This window comes from Setaria italica, chromosome I, assembly GCF_000263155.2.
Source record: "Setaria italica strain Yugu1 chromosome I, Setaria_italica_v2.0, whole genome shotgun sequence".
NCBI lineage: Eukaryota > Viridiplantae > Streptophyta > Magnoliopsida > Poales > Poaceae > Setaria > Setaria italica.
In genome coordinates, this window is record NC_028450.1 from 9,886,941 (window position 1) to 9,899,734 (window position 12,794).

General features: G+C 43.4%; 2 protein-coding genes, 1 non-coding gene and 1 pseudogene across 3 annotated transcripts; 1 reads left to right on the forward strand and 3 right to left on the reverse strand.

Moving 5' to 3' along the window:
* Positions 1 to 884: 884 nt before the first annotated feature.
* On the reverse strand, positions 885 to 4,190 carry LOC101757094 (protein canopy-1). Its single transcript, XM_004954697.3, has 9 exons — positions 3,936 to 4,190; positions 3,413 to 3,439; positions 3,112 to 3,191; positions 2,828 to 2,900; positions 2,568 to 2,625; positions 2,024 to 2,078; positions 1,779 to 1,803; positions 1,516 to 1,607; positions 885 to 1,212 (listed from the first exon to the last, which is right to left on the reverse strand). Exons 1-9 carry the CDS (start codon positions 4,056 to 4,058, stop codon positions 1,182 to 1,184), a joined length of 564 nt encoding a protein of 187 aa, XP_004954754.2. The 5' UTR covers positions 4,059 to 4,190; the 3' UTR covers positions 885 to 1,181.
* Positions 4,191 to 6,355: 2,165 nt separating this feature from the next.
* Positions 6,356 to 7,505, reverse strand: LOC105914074 (annotated as a pseudogene).
* A 119-nt stretch (positions 7,506 to 7,624) lies between these two features.
* TRNAA-CGC lies at positions 7,625 to 7,697 on the reverse strand. Its single transcript has one exon. It is a non-coding gene; the product is annotated as a tRNA-Ala (tRNA).
* Positions 7,698 to 10,748: 3,051 nt separating this feature from the next.
* LOC101765044 (DNA-directed RNA polymerase II subunit 4) lies at positions 10,749 to 11,541 on the forward strand. Its single transcript, XM_004952077.3, has 2 exons — positions 10,749 to 10,878; positions 11,019 to 11,541. Exons 1-2 carry the CDS (start codon positions 10,830 to 10,832, stop codon positions 11,399 to 11,401), a joined length of 432 nt encoding a protein of 143 aa, XP_004952134.1. The 5' UTR covers positions 10,749 to 10,829; the 3' UTR covers positions 11,402 to 11,541.
* The last annotated feature ends 1,253 nt before the right edge of the window (positions 11,542 to 12,794 follow it).

Genomic DNA, 12,794 nt, shown 5'->3' on the forward strand with positions numbered 1-12,794 from the left:
AACATTCAACTTGGGGGGCTCCTTCGGTTGACCAGCAGGGACCCACACACCAGAATCCTTCGAATCCCATGCATAACGACTGACGAGTATTTGTGAACAAGTATAAAATGATTAAAATTGACAACTTTATTAGAAGATAAAAAAGATACCTTCGGGTGTATTGGAAATAAGATACTGACTTAGGGGGTGTTTGGATACGAGGTGTTAAACTTTAACAGTGTCACATCGGATGTTCGGATGCTAATTAGGAGAACTAAACATGAGGTAATTATAAAACTAATTGCAGAACCCTGTGCTAATTCGCGAGACGAATCTATTAAGCCTAATTAATCCATCATTAGCAATTGGTTACTGTAGCACCATATTGTCAAATCATGGACTAATTAGGCTTAATAGATTCGTCTCGTGAATTACACTCCATCTGTGCAATTAGTTTTGTAATTAACCTATGTTTAATACTCCTAATTAGCATCCAAACATCCGATGTGACAGGTGTTAAACTTTAACACTTGATTGCCAAACACGCCCTTACTGAGATCTTCTGGTGTATTGGAAATAAGAGATTGCAATCTTCTAATGCATTGAAAAGGATATTTGTTTTGAGTAGACGTTGCCAGCCATACCATCAAACGTGCTTGCTTGGTTCACAATGTGCGATTTTTATTTCGTACTGCAACGATTTGTTTTTGGTTTATCATAGCAACAACTCTGACGAGCCACGAATTCTTACTTATCATGTCAACCCCCAACTGTCCGATTAGAGCTATGTGTCTGGCAAATTGCGTCTTCTATGCAAAATGCATATGATCTTGGGAGATGAGATCTCAACATGGCGTAGCACTGGACAATTCAGAGCACTGCTCGCACTCGATAAAGCACTCAGATTTCAGATAGCCTTAAGACAGGTTAGTTGGAACTGGCTGTTTTTAAGTGTGCTTCAGCATACAAAATTTGCTGTTCAGTTGTTCTCTATGGAGCAGTCTAAACTTTAGACCAAGAAGGCAAGAACATCATATGGAACGAATTACAAGTCCCATTTTTCAGTACAAGAATGCGAGAGCAACACAGAAAATCAGATATGGCAGCTTCATGTATGACTAAATTGGTGTCAGGAACCACTTGAGCTTGTCCTTTGACATTTCCCAGCCTGCCATATGTTTTGCTTCACTGGGCGCAGTGTGTTATAGTTCATCATCGATCTGGATGGTAGCACTGGAAGATAAGGAAACGGAAGAAGACATATTTTAGAGCAATCAGATAGTAGAAAAATGTACATTGTGTGAACGTACAAACATGCATGCATCCTTATTTCACAAGCATGCTAAAGAATCTTACAGCTGACATGGCCTTGTCACATAATGTTCTTTAGAAATTTGGTTGAAACAAAAAGATCTTATTTTACAAACACTAAATGCCTTACCTTGCTGTAATTCTTTATGTAGGCACCAAAAGCCATCACAGAAAACATTTCCTGACTATCTATGCTTGATAATTGATACGACAGATATGACATACCTTGTGGACCGACAGTGTTTGCTAATATCTTCACAAAGGGCCTTGCTCACACTTTCCGATTCTGAGGAGCTTGTTTTTATCCACTCAGAGAGCTGCAAATGAACCAGAAAAAGAATAAGAATCATAAGGCCTTGTTTTGCCAATTTTTTTAAGAAACATACAATTCAAAAACAAAACACAACTACCAATCAAGCTAATAATAAGATATTTGCTAAAACCAAACTGTGGTAGAACGGTATGAATGGCATCCAAGATAAGCCTACCTCATCCTCTGTTTCCTCAAGTAACCTGCAAAAAGTGAAGCTGGTCAGTTCATTCTCTCAATAATCAGCTGCAGAGAGAGTATATCTTTTCTTTACACAACAAATATATGTGTGCTCTAAAGAAAATCATGTATTCAGTACAGTCCACATTCTTCCAGACTTCATAGGAAAGAAAATACTGAAATTGCCTATATGTGCTGCTTATTACAATGAAGTTCATCAAAATTAGTGGAAACATAACATACCTTCCACAGAAGGTGGACAGATTTTTGGAATGTGCTCGTGCTGCTGCCTTCTTTTCTACAAAAAGAACAGTAAAATAATCAATATAATTTTACACATTTGAAACAATTCTAATTCTAATACATGTATAAATGTTTTTATTGTAATGAATCAACATAAATCCAAAGGTACGACTTGTTGTTTGCTTGTCATTCAGCATTAAGATTTACCACCAGATGATCCAAGTTCATTTCCTGTACTGGATTGATTGCTAAGATCATTTTTGCCTTTTTGGTAATATCCTCCAAGTTTATTTTGACATCACTGAAGCTGAGTTGCTTGTGATAAGTCTAATGGTGAGTACATTCAGCAATGAGCAGAAACACAGTACTAAACCTAGTGCTTGCAACCTTTTTTGGGGTGATGCATGCAAGAAAAAAACTAAGCAGGCAGAAGGCACTAATACAGTGCAAGAAACCATGGATTGGAATTGCACTTTGAGCTCCCAGTATGGATGTAGTAACAAGTCTCAGAAGATTTAACAGCCACAGAGTTGACAAAGATTACCAGTTTGAAAGCTGTTCCAATCTGTTACTTTCACCCATCCTTTTCCACCTGATTCCAACTGTTTAAAAAAAAAGGAGTTACGTTGGTGGCTAAATGCTTGCGAACATCCTGATGCTGAATGAAAAAATCAATACTAAAGTATACTGATAATCCACTCTACATTTATAGCATCTTTATGACATATCCAGAAAAGGGAAGCAGCATCGATAAGATGGCATTCAGTACAAATAATAAAACAGCAATAGATCTTTGTGTTGTACCTTCTGCAAGGTATAATCTTGCATCTTATCGCACAGGTCATCCAGAAGTTCTACAACCCGAAGCTCACTGACTCTGCACATGTGTATACAGAATCAACTACATAGCATGACAAAAGTAGGCAGTGCAATACATCCATAACTTGTTATGTGAAACCAAAGATGCCCATCAAGATCAAATACGCTCCATGTGGAGTGTTCAATCAGGGATTATTCCCCTCAACATATATTTCCAATAAGCATCTTTTTCATCATCGTCAATGTGTGTTATTATGATGGTTGTGTACCTGTAGTCAATGACCTTCCCTTCCCTCTGACCTTTAGAATTCAAGCGGTTGCGCAAGTCCAAGTGATTTCTTGGTTTCTCCTGCATTAGAGATTTCAGTAAAAAAATAATTGATCAAATTGTGCCATAACCGAGAAACTAATATGATATATGCAATGGAACGTTTGTTCTATCAATTGTAAAAGATAACTTCATTTGAGAAAGATAAAGCTTTTGTATTACACAGACAACTGAAATCAGCATCGTGAACAATGGTCAGAATTACTTAAGGCAAATGCATGAAAGATTATTGATTTACTTACACTCGAAATTCCAATCTCTAGCTCCGCCTGGAAAGAAGATCAATAGATCCATCAGATAATATACAGTGTGCATTGCAAATTGCTGAATATGAAGTTCATTTGCTGATGGTAAAGAGGAACAAGGGAGCAGTACATGCCCCTAGAACTCAAACTCAATCTTTCAAACAACTGACTACACTTACTACACATGATAGTTCTCCAAACACATAAGCACGCCAAAATGATGATTTTCCTACCTCAGTGCTGAAATTTCCCCGTTAATACAGTTATTAGTCTAATTTCAAGTTATCAACAAAGTAGTGCTAGTCAGGGCCCCATATTAGTCCAAACTCGGGCTCTACCAGCGTCAAAATTCTACAGAGAACGCTAAAAGATCCAGGTCATGGTCTATCCTGCACTACAGCTTCACAAGAAGCGGGAAAGGTCGAAGCCAATTTCTTCCCCTCGCTGGTGTAAAATGGTTTCAGTCACACTAAGCAGGATTGCTCCAAGAATGAACAAGAGAAGAGAAAAGGGAACTTACAGCAACGGCCTTGCAGGCGGCGCACTTGTCCCCGATGGCGGATGCGGAGGAGGCGGCCGCCGCGAAGATGGCGGCGAGGAGTATGAGGGCGACGGATCTGTGGATTGCAGCTCTCGGCTCCATCTCCCGCGATCTGGTGCAGCCTGCAGCGTCGTCTCCCTCCCGAATTCCAGTCTCCGCTTCCGCGTGATGGTCTTTTTGCAGATGTGACCCCCGAGATCTTGAGCATGTTTAAATACGTCCGTACTCTTTCAGTTGTCGGAAGCTTCTGGAATTCTATGCGGACCAGCTTTATTACTACTCCACTCAGTTCTTCCTTCTTCGTGTCTTTCACGCAAGAGAAGAGAAGTGACCAAGAACAATTTCGAAAGAAAAAGAGTTGACCAAGCGCAAAATACATGAATGTCTTGTTGCAAGCAGATGTTCTACTGTAGAAATATACATGGCACCCAAAACACGAGTCACGAGATTTTAAATCAAGTTTGGAGTTCCCTGCATTTTTGCAGTTGATCCTTCAGGTTTTACATAGCCAAAACTCAACCACCATAAAGTCACAAAAAAGGGAAAAACAAATCCATAACTCGCAGGCCGGTACACGTAGTTGCAGCACAGGCAATGCCACACTGTACATGCCTTGTTTCTGTAATTTCGTTTACACCAAGTCATGAACTCGTTTGGTATTTCCATTTGTTGTTGATCAGATCAACATCCAGCCAGCAGGTGCAGCAACTCAAGTTCGCCATGCGGCCGACTCTCCTGATCAACGTTCTCTTCCCACCATGTAGCATTCTGCATCATGGAAACTCTAGTAAAACTGATGCTCTGAAGAAATGAAGCAATGGAGCGTATTCGTCCTATCAACTATTGGCTGGGATGAGATCTGAACCTTGTATCCTCTTCTGAGAAATTCAAGTGAGCTTCCTTCTTCTTGTAAACCGATAACTCTCAACAGTTCTTCTTTGGCCTAAAGACAAGATGTTGAATGGCAGACCCAACAAGCTCGAACGAAGTTAGTATTTTTTTTTTCTTACTTTTTTCAAACACACACGAGAGCAGGAAAACATAAACTAAATTTATTCAAGTAACTTATGGTCTGACCTGTCCTAAAGTGAACCGAGCTGCACTCTCTGCAACACATGCATAAGAACCATCAGCCTGCTTCAGCATAACCTGCCAAGTGCCTGAACAAACAGAAACTTAGTAGGTCAGTAGCTGATGATGCATTTATTCAGTTCGGTCTTCTATCGCAAACCCAGCACGGCAGGTCTATGTTTCAAACCATAAATTTTTCAAGTGAAGAAATCTAAATAAGCCAAAATGTTCTCCAAGATTACCTGGGTATTGGCGGAATACAGCGCCACTGTAATTCACTATGTATGGAGCAACTGCAATTGTCTACACGGTAAAGAAGGGAAACTAGTCACAGATGGTACAGGATGCCAGAAACACAAAGGACATCGCTAGGAGCCGAGGTGGATAGAAGTAAAACAAATTAATACCTTGGAGTAGTCACGCTGCCTGATATAAAATACTGGGGTGAACTGAGAAAGAAACCGGTAATGTGAATCTTTTGGGGGGAATCCCAGAAGCCCCAAGTCAGATCTGGAGGATGAATTACATAAGCCACTGCCTCATAGTGCACTCAAACGTTTTAGAATGGAATATATGACACATACCACAAAGTATCTAATTCAAGATTAAATAGAAGGGCGGGAACAGATGTGGCGAACTTCTCCTGAAATTAGCAAAAGCACAAAGAAGGAATCAACCGTATGTGATAACACATAAATGCACATTGCCAAGGAAAGAAGCATCGTATCCTAGACATACCACATACTTCTCTATAGAAGCAAGGTCACGTGTGCTGCTATTGATGAATATATATAATGATGGTGGTTCATCAGATTTCCATCGATTTGTATCCACACCAGAGAACTAGTTATGACTAACTTATTAGGGGATGTTTATATGAGAATTATGATAGGGTCCAAACTGACTGATGGTTCTTCTATGATGGAAATTGAACTTATGCTCTGATGATAGCATCATAACGAATGTCAATAATCTGCCTATGCTAGATTCATATGCATAAAGCTGATGCACACATTCACTAATCACTAATCAGTAATCCTTTTATTTTCTTTTTTGAGGCTGTGATAATTCATTAACATGAAAAGGCTTGCCATTAAAAATAAACATTTTAGCATGTATGCTGCTCCTCTGTACAAGAAGGCTACCATGCCGCAGAGTGGTATGAACTCTTTGACATAATAAAATGAGCCACAATTTCATGTTAGACTTGAGGTCGCATAGTTATTGCTTTCAAAATGTATTTGGATCAAGATAATTTACCTTCGTTGTCATCTGAAAAGTCAAAATCCAGTGTATTTCTTATTGATTTGAAGAAGCAGGGTCGGTGGGCACATCATCCAGGGAACTGACAGTTACACCCTCAATCTAAAGAAAGTGGAAACAGAAAGCAGAGCATTTAAATGACATGCTACTATAAGCAAGCTCCTACCAAAGTTTCAGTAAAGCACAAACAGAAAAACTGTTTTTTTCCACCCTCTAATAAAGATATTGTTCGATGACGCATTGTTTACCGTGTCTATAGCTGTCTTGAACAACTGTGAGGCCCTGCGCTTTTCAGGTTGATCAGGAAACACCTGAAATCAACTAGAAGAGAGTGAATAAGCATGGCTTTGCACATCTGATGTGTATCTGCATCAGGAATGGCGTATGAAGCTTGAACTTACTATACAGGACCTGGTCCCCTTGAGCTCTTTAAGCTTCCTTGCAACAACAAGAGCAAGCTGGATGTTAGCATCAATGAACTCATCTGAGCCTCAGGAGTACAGAAAATTCAGTATTGTTGACATGAATCTCTAATTCGATATAATCAATCATTGTGCCTCAGGAGTAAGAAAATTCAAGAATCCAGAAAATTCATAGTGCGGGAACAATTGGTGTCAAAACTAGTAAGAAGAGACGATGCAGGATGACCACAGTGTGATGAGTAGGTGTAATAACCTTGTAAGAAGAGATGCTGCTTGGCAGAGGCCTTGACATCGTCTCAATTCAGAAGCAGGGACACCCACGAACAAGGCGTGAAACAACAAGGAAATGAGCGGTAAGCAGAGAATGCAGGCGATGGGGACAGAGACGGAGCAAAGCGAAGAGCGCGCACGCGCGGGGTGAGCTTACGGGAACTCGATCTCGAGGCGGGTCTTGCCGTCGTCGATGGCGCAGGCGAGAGCGCGCGGCGTCGGAGACGAGCACGTCGTAGGAGCGCGGTTTGTACACGGAAACCCCGGCCCTGAGCGCCTCCACGTCCCCGGTGCCGGTCCCCGTCCCCACCTCCGCGCGCGGGGAGACGGCGAGGCGGCGGGGCCGGAGCCGCCGCGAGGAGGACGAGGAGGAGGCGGTTGGCCGGCAGGCGAGGCGGAGAGGGAGAGGAGGCGGCGGAGGGCGCGCGCGGCAGGCGGAAATGGCGGGCGCAGAGAGAGAGAGAGCCGTGGGTGCCGGGGCGGCCATGGCCGTGCGGCGAGGGAGGAGTGGAGGAGAGCAGACGACGAGTGACGACACAGCCGCTGGCGCGAGACTCCGACTAGGCCAATCGAGTCCTGCTGTCCCTGGCAGGTGGGACCGAAGCCACTGGAAATGAAGCCAAAAACGGAAGCCCGAAATAATGGAGGTGCGGGGAATCGAACCCCGTGCCTCTCGCATGCGAAGCGAGCGCTCTACCATATGAGCTACACCCCCGGCTGTTGTTCCCCTCGGGAAGTGAGCTTAATTATACTCTGATAACCTCAAATCACCGCAAAAAAGCAAGGACAAATTTGCCTTGGCCGGCCGGCGGCGAGCGAGTCTCAGGACGGTCATGGTGACCCTTCGGCGCTACGGTAGCTAGCCAGTCAGGGTTGCTGAGGACTTGACCGCTGGTGCAGGGGCGGCAAGGCTTGCTGGGTTTTGCAAAGCCAACACAAGTTCGAAACCATAGACATTCAACCTGCAATGACTGCTCGAACATAGACCATAAACTACCACATGCATCATTGCTACTACCAATTAGGGGGTTCATTCAGAGGGTTCTGACTTTACATGTAGTCATCAAACAAAAGAGTATCCAATCTTGCTCGTCTGCCTGCATTAAAACAATCATTAGAAACATATATTCAGTTATATACACACCACTTTTCAATTCAGTGGTGAATACACGATAATAATGAAGCAAAACTTAAGCCATTATACTCAATGAAAACAACCAAAGCTAACTTTCCAGTTTCATGCGAGCCTTACAAATAGTAGCAGTTGGCCAGCAGCAGCTACAGCCGTTGCAGCTAACCTGTAGACTAATTTCTATCAGCTCGCTTAGTTATTGAAGTATAAGTGAATTGCCTACTCTTCCTATCAACTTAAGCTTTTGGGTTGAACTGTTTGATGCATGCAACTCAATATGTTATCAGAGATAGAGATCTCGAGTTCGAATATTGGCGGGCACGATTAAATAAAATAATTGCAGCTTACTCCAATTTCCGCGTATGCAGCCGGAGATCTGCACGTGAGGGGGAGTGTTGGAGTATAAGTGAATTGCCCACCTCTTCCTATCAGTTTAAACTTTTGGGTTGAATTGGTTGGTACATGTACCTAGCGAATGTGTATTCTTGCCTTTCCTTGTGTCTCACAAGCCGCTGGTAAGGTGCAGCAGGAGACCGGCCCTGTAGTGATGGCATCTGGGGCGGCTGCCCCGGGCCCCCAATATGAGGTCCCTGACCAGTATGGCAGTATGCATCAACAGATCAAGTCAAACGCAAACTCGTGTACCAGAAAGCCCAAGGACTTGCTAGGCAGCTACATATCAAGTCCAACTGCATATATGTGCTAATGTGAAACAAACAAACAACACCAGCCCATCGTTAAGCAAGCAAAAAGCCAAAAAACAACCCTGGTGTAGTTTGGTGCTTCCGAGGGTACGTGTTGTTCTGTAGGTGTGCACTAGTTTTCAGCAACTTACATGTTTTGTTAATTTCAGTTCTACTGTTCTTAAGGGTAACAAGTTTCTGTAATGAAGTAATGAATCGAAATCATCTTTGCAACTGATATGTAAATAATATGATTCTTATATCTAATTGGGGCCTCCGATTCTCATTTTGCCACCCCCCTCCTCAAAACTCAGGGCTGGTCCTGGCTGCAGCCGCAGCCTAAACAGCCGCAATAATCAGAAGCCACAAGCAGCGTCGCCAGATCTTTACTGACTGAAACCTGGTCGCAGCAGCGATTAGTCGTTGAGCCACACTAACAAAAAAAATATTCACCGTCTGAATGAAAATGGACGGTAAAACACCAACCTCCTCAGTCACAATTGTAAAAAAATCTATTGTTCTAGACTCTTCACCTATGGTATGTACGGCAAGTGGCACAGCACTGCTACTGCCTACTACCTGCCAAGGGAGGAGGCCTCGTCAAAGGACAATGCACAGACAGGGGAAAAGCTAGGGAGAAAGTTAATGCTCACTGGTCACTCTATTTATATGGAAAATGCACAAATATGCAATATTCTTTCTCTCCGTTTTAATTCTATTTGGATACTTTAAACAATTTCAGAATTTGGCAAACTTGTACGAAAGATAGATCAAGGGTAATAGTTGGGTTCAGCTCAAAACCATGAGGCAAATTTGAATGAAAATTCTCTAAATTGGGCAACTTTTATGCTTTGTATGACTTTTTATGGATTCAATTTGACTCCTAAAAATGTGAGGAAATTTCAGCAATCTTCATTGCATTGGATCTGTTACTTTGCCAAATTATCAATGCGTCATGTTCTGTATCAAATTTCAGTCTCAAATTGAAATACAAATTCCGATAAAAAAATAATTGCTTGCGTTAATTGTTTGGGATGCTTTTCCTTCTAAACAAACAATATACTGAACAATTAGCACGAAGGTCATTGCACTAACACGCATCCATTTACACCATCAGATCAGTTTGATAAAAACAGCGACTGAATAGGTGAATCATCAACACTAACTCAAAAAAAAACCACCAACAAAAAAATATCACCGAGCTTATTTAATTGTCTAATACTACTTGCACCCACCAGCACCATAGATAGGAACGATAGGAATGACAATCATCCCCAACTGACAAGATGGTAAGTAAAGGAAAGGAGGTTTCTCTCGCACATCTTATATTCAGCCTAGCATATTTCCACACATCAAATCTTGAAACAGCAGTAAGAAATCAGTTTGGAATCTATTTGCATGCTAAAAAATCTTAGACTTTTTCAATATATCAACGCTCTCCAATCTGATTCTATATATATTTAATATTGCGTATATAATCCTTTATACCCAACAACTCACATCTAGATATAGGGCTATTTAGCGCGACAACGCCGAGCATGATTCTAGTCTCCAACTGAAAGGGGAGGTGCGGATTGGGGTGGGAGGAGGACCTACCAGCGGAGTAGTGGAGAGCGAACGAAATCTCATAAGGCGAGTGGCGGCAGCGGCGTCGAAGCGGAGCGCGGAGAGGGTCATGGCTAGGGTTTGGGCGAGTGAGAGTGGCGACCGGCGAGGCAGCGAGTGACAGAGTGAGCGGGGAGTGGGAGGAGGATGGTAGAGCATCATTGATCCCGACACGCGTCAACCAACCACGTACGCCCAGAACCCGAGGCCCAGTCGAAGTGCCACGCGGAAAAAAGAATCGAGGCCCATCTCATTCTGGATTGAGCCCAAACCATGTTTTATATGGGTCTCACCGTCCTTGCCGAGCCAGCCCACTGCATAGCCTGCCGTCGCAGCCATCACCAACCTCTCGCTCGTCTTGACCCTCTCCTTCCCTTCCATCGTCGAGTCCAACTCCAGCGCATTCGTTTTGATTGGAAGCGGCAAGATGTCCGGTGAGGAGGAGGAGAACGCTGCCGAGCTCAAGATCAGCGAAGGTTCACTCTCCTTTACCTCTCCCATTCTCCTCCCTCTTTTTCCCTCCCAAGCGCCAAATTCTGGGCGGCTAGGGTTTCGTCCCCCTCTCTCTCTCATCGCCATCGCGATTTGAAACTAAGCTGTTGCCATGTCGGCGCAGAGTTCCTGAAGGCCAAGTGCCTGATGAACTGTGAGGTGGCGATCATCCTGGAGCACAAGTACGAGCAGATCCAGCAGCACGCGTCAGAGTCGGACCCGTCGTCGCAGGTGTCCCAGGTGTTCGAGAAGTCGCTGCAGTACGTGAAGAACTTCAGCCGCTACAAGAACCCCGACGCCGTGCGCCAGGTCCGCGAGACGCTCAGCCGCTACGGCCTCGCCGAGTTCGAGCTCTGCACGCTCGGCAACCTCTGCCCGGACACCAGCGGCGAGGCCACCGTGCTCGTACCATCCCTCAAGTCCGGGGGGAGGTTTGTCGGCGACGCCGGCAACGAGAAGATTGAGAAGATGCTCAACGACCTCTCCCTCATCAAGAAGTTTGAGTAGGAGTGCCATGGGCGTGCCTTATTCAGTTCTTCAGTTTCCCTAGCTGTGTGTGTGACCTGTGAGACTTTTCTTAGCAGCTGACAATGTAGTAGAATTCCTACTGATCATCAATGTTACAGTCAGTCAACTTGATCTGCCTCGATCCTATATTCTTGATGTATCGTTATCCAAGTTAAGAGTCCATATGCTATACCCTTTGTTTGTAATTCTGCACGAAAAGCCAGAATTGAGCTGAAAAGTAATCCTTTAGTTATGGATGCTTCCTAAAGGTTTGGTTTCCACTTTCCAGTTCTCTGGACTTCTCATCCGTAGAGTGCTACCTCAGTGTTAAATGTTGGTAACTTGGTAGGAACATGAAGCATGCAACAGCTTCAATCCTCTCCAGCAAAGCCTTGGAGTTGGAATCCAAACTGAGCCTCATTCTGAACCACATCCGTGATGCTTACAGTAACTACACAGCACAGAATGCAAGAAGCTCATATCTTACATGCAGTCCCTTGATCTGTTCTGACAAGAGTCCTGATCATGATCTATTAAGAGAACCTTGTTCGTTTCATATGTATATGAATATGATTGCATTTTGTTCATAATTCTGCACAAAAAGACCTCCATTCAGTTAATTGAATTGAAGAGCAAGCCTCTGATGAATGCTCTCAGGTAAAGAGAACAACTTTGGTTCTCTGTTCTCATGTTCTGTGATGCAACCTGAACATACCATACATATGAACATGAATAGAACATCCTGCAATTCAAGCAGGCAAACTGAGCCTGATTCTGAACTTCACGTCACAATGATTTTGAGACATCTGTAACACTACAGTAACTGCACAACGCAAACACCAAGAGGCACACATCTTATATATATAGTTACTAGTGATTCATTCTCCTTCTGTCACATATCTACTGAATCAATCCAAATGAACAATTCTACAAGACATTTGATATTCATTTCACTAGTAGACAGTAACAGGTGACAATGCCTCATGGCCAGGAGATGCTGGGGGGAGAAGAAGCGCTAGCTTCCTTCCTACGAGCACCAGTTCCAGCAGCCAAATGAAGGCGGCACCCGGCCGGTTCTCGTGATGTGTTCTGCCTGCTCAGCTGTCCTTGCTGCCGCGTGGTTCCTTTTCAGCTCCGCTGCAGCACACTTCTCATCTGCATTGTGCCTTGCTGATGCAAGCTGGGTCATCAGCTTGTCTTGAGCACGGGCACGCATCCTCTCCACTTCAACCTTCAAGAACACAAAACTGTTAGTGCTTCGTTGATATGTACAATGGAACATCCACATAATCGGTGTTAAGAAAATCTGAATTTGCAATTGGTTTTATATGTTCTGAACCTGAACATCTCGGGCATATGGTGCAAGAGAATAGGAGCAACAGAATAACAAACT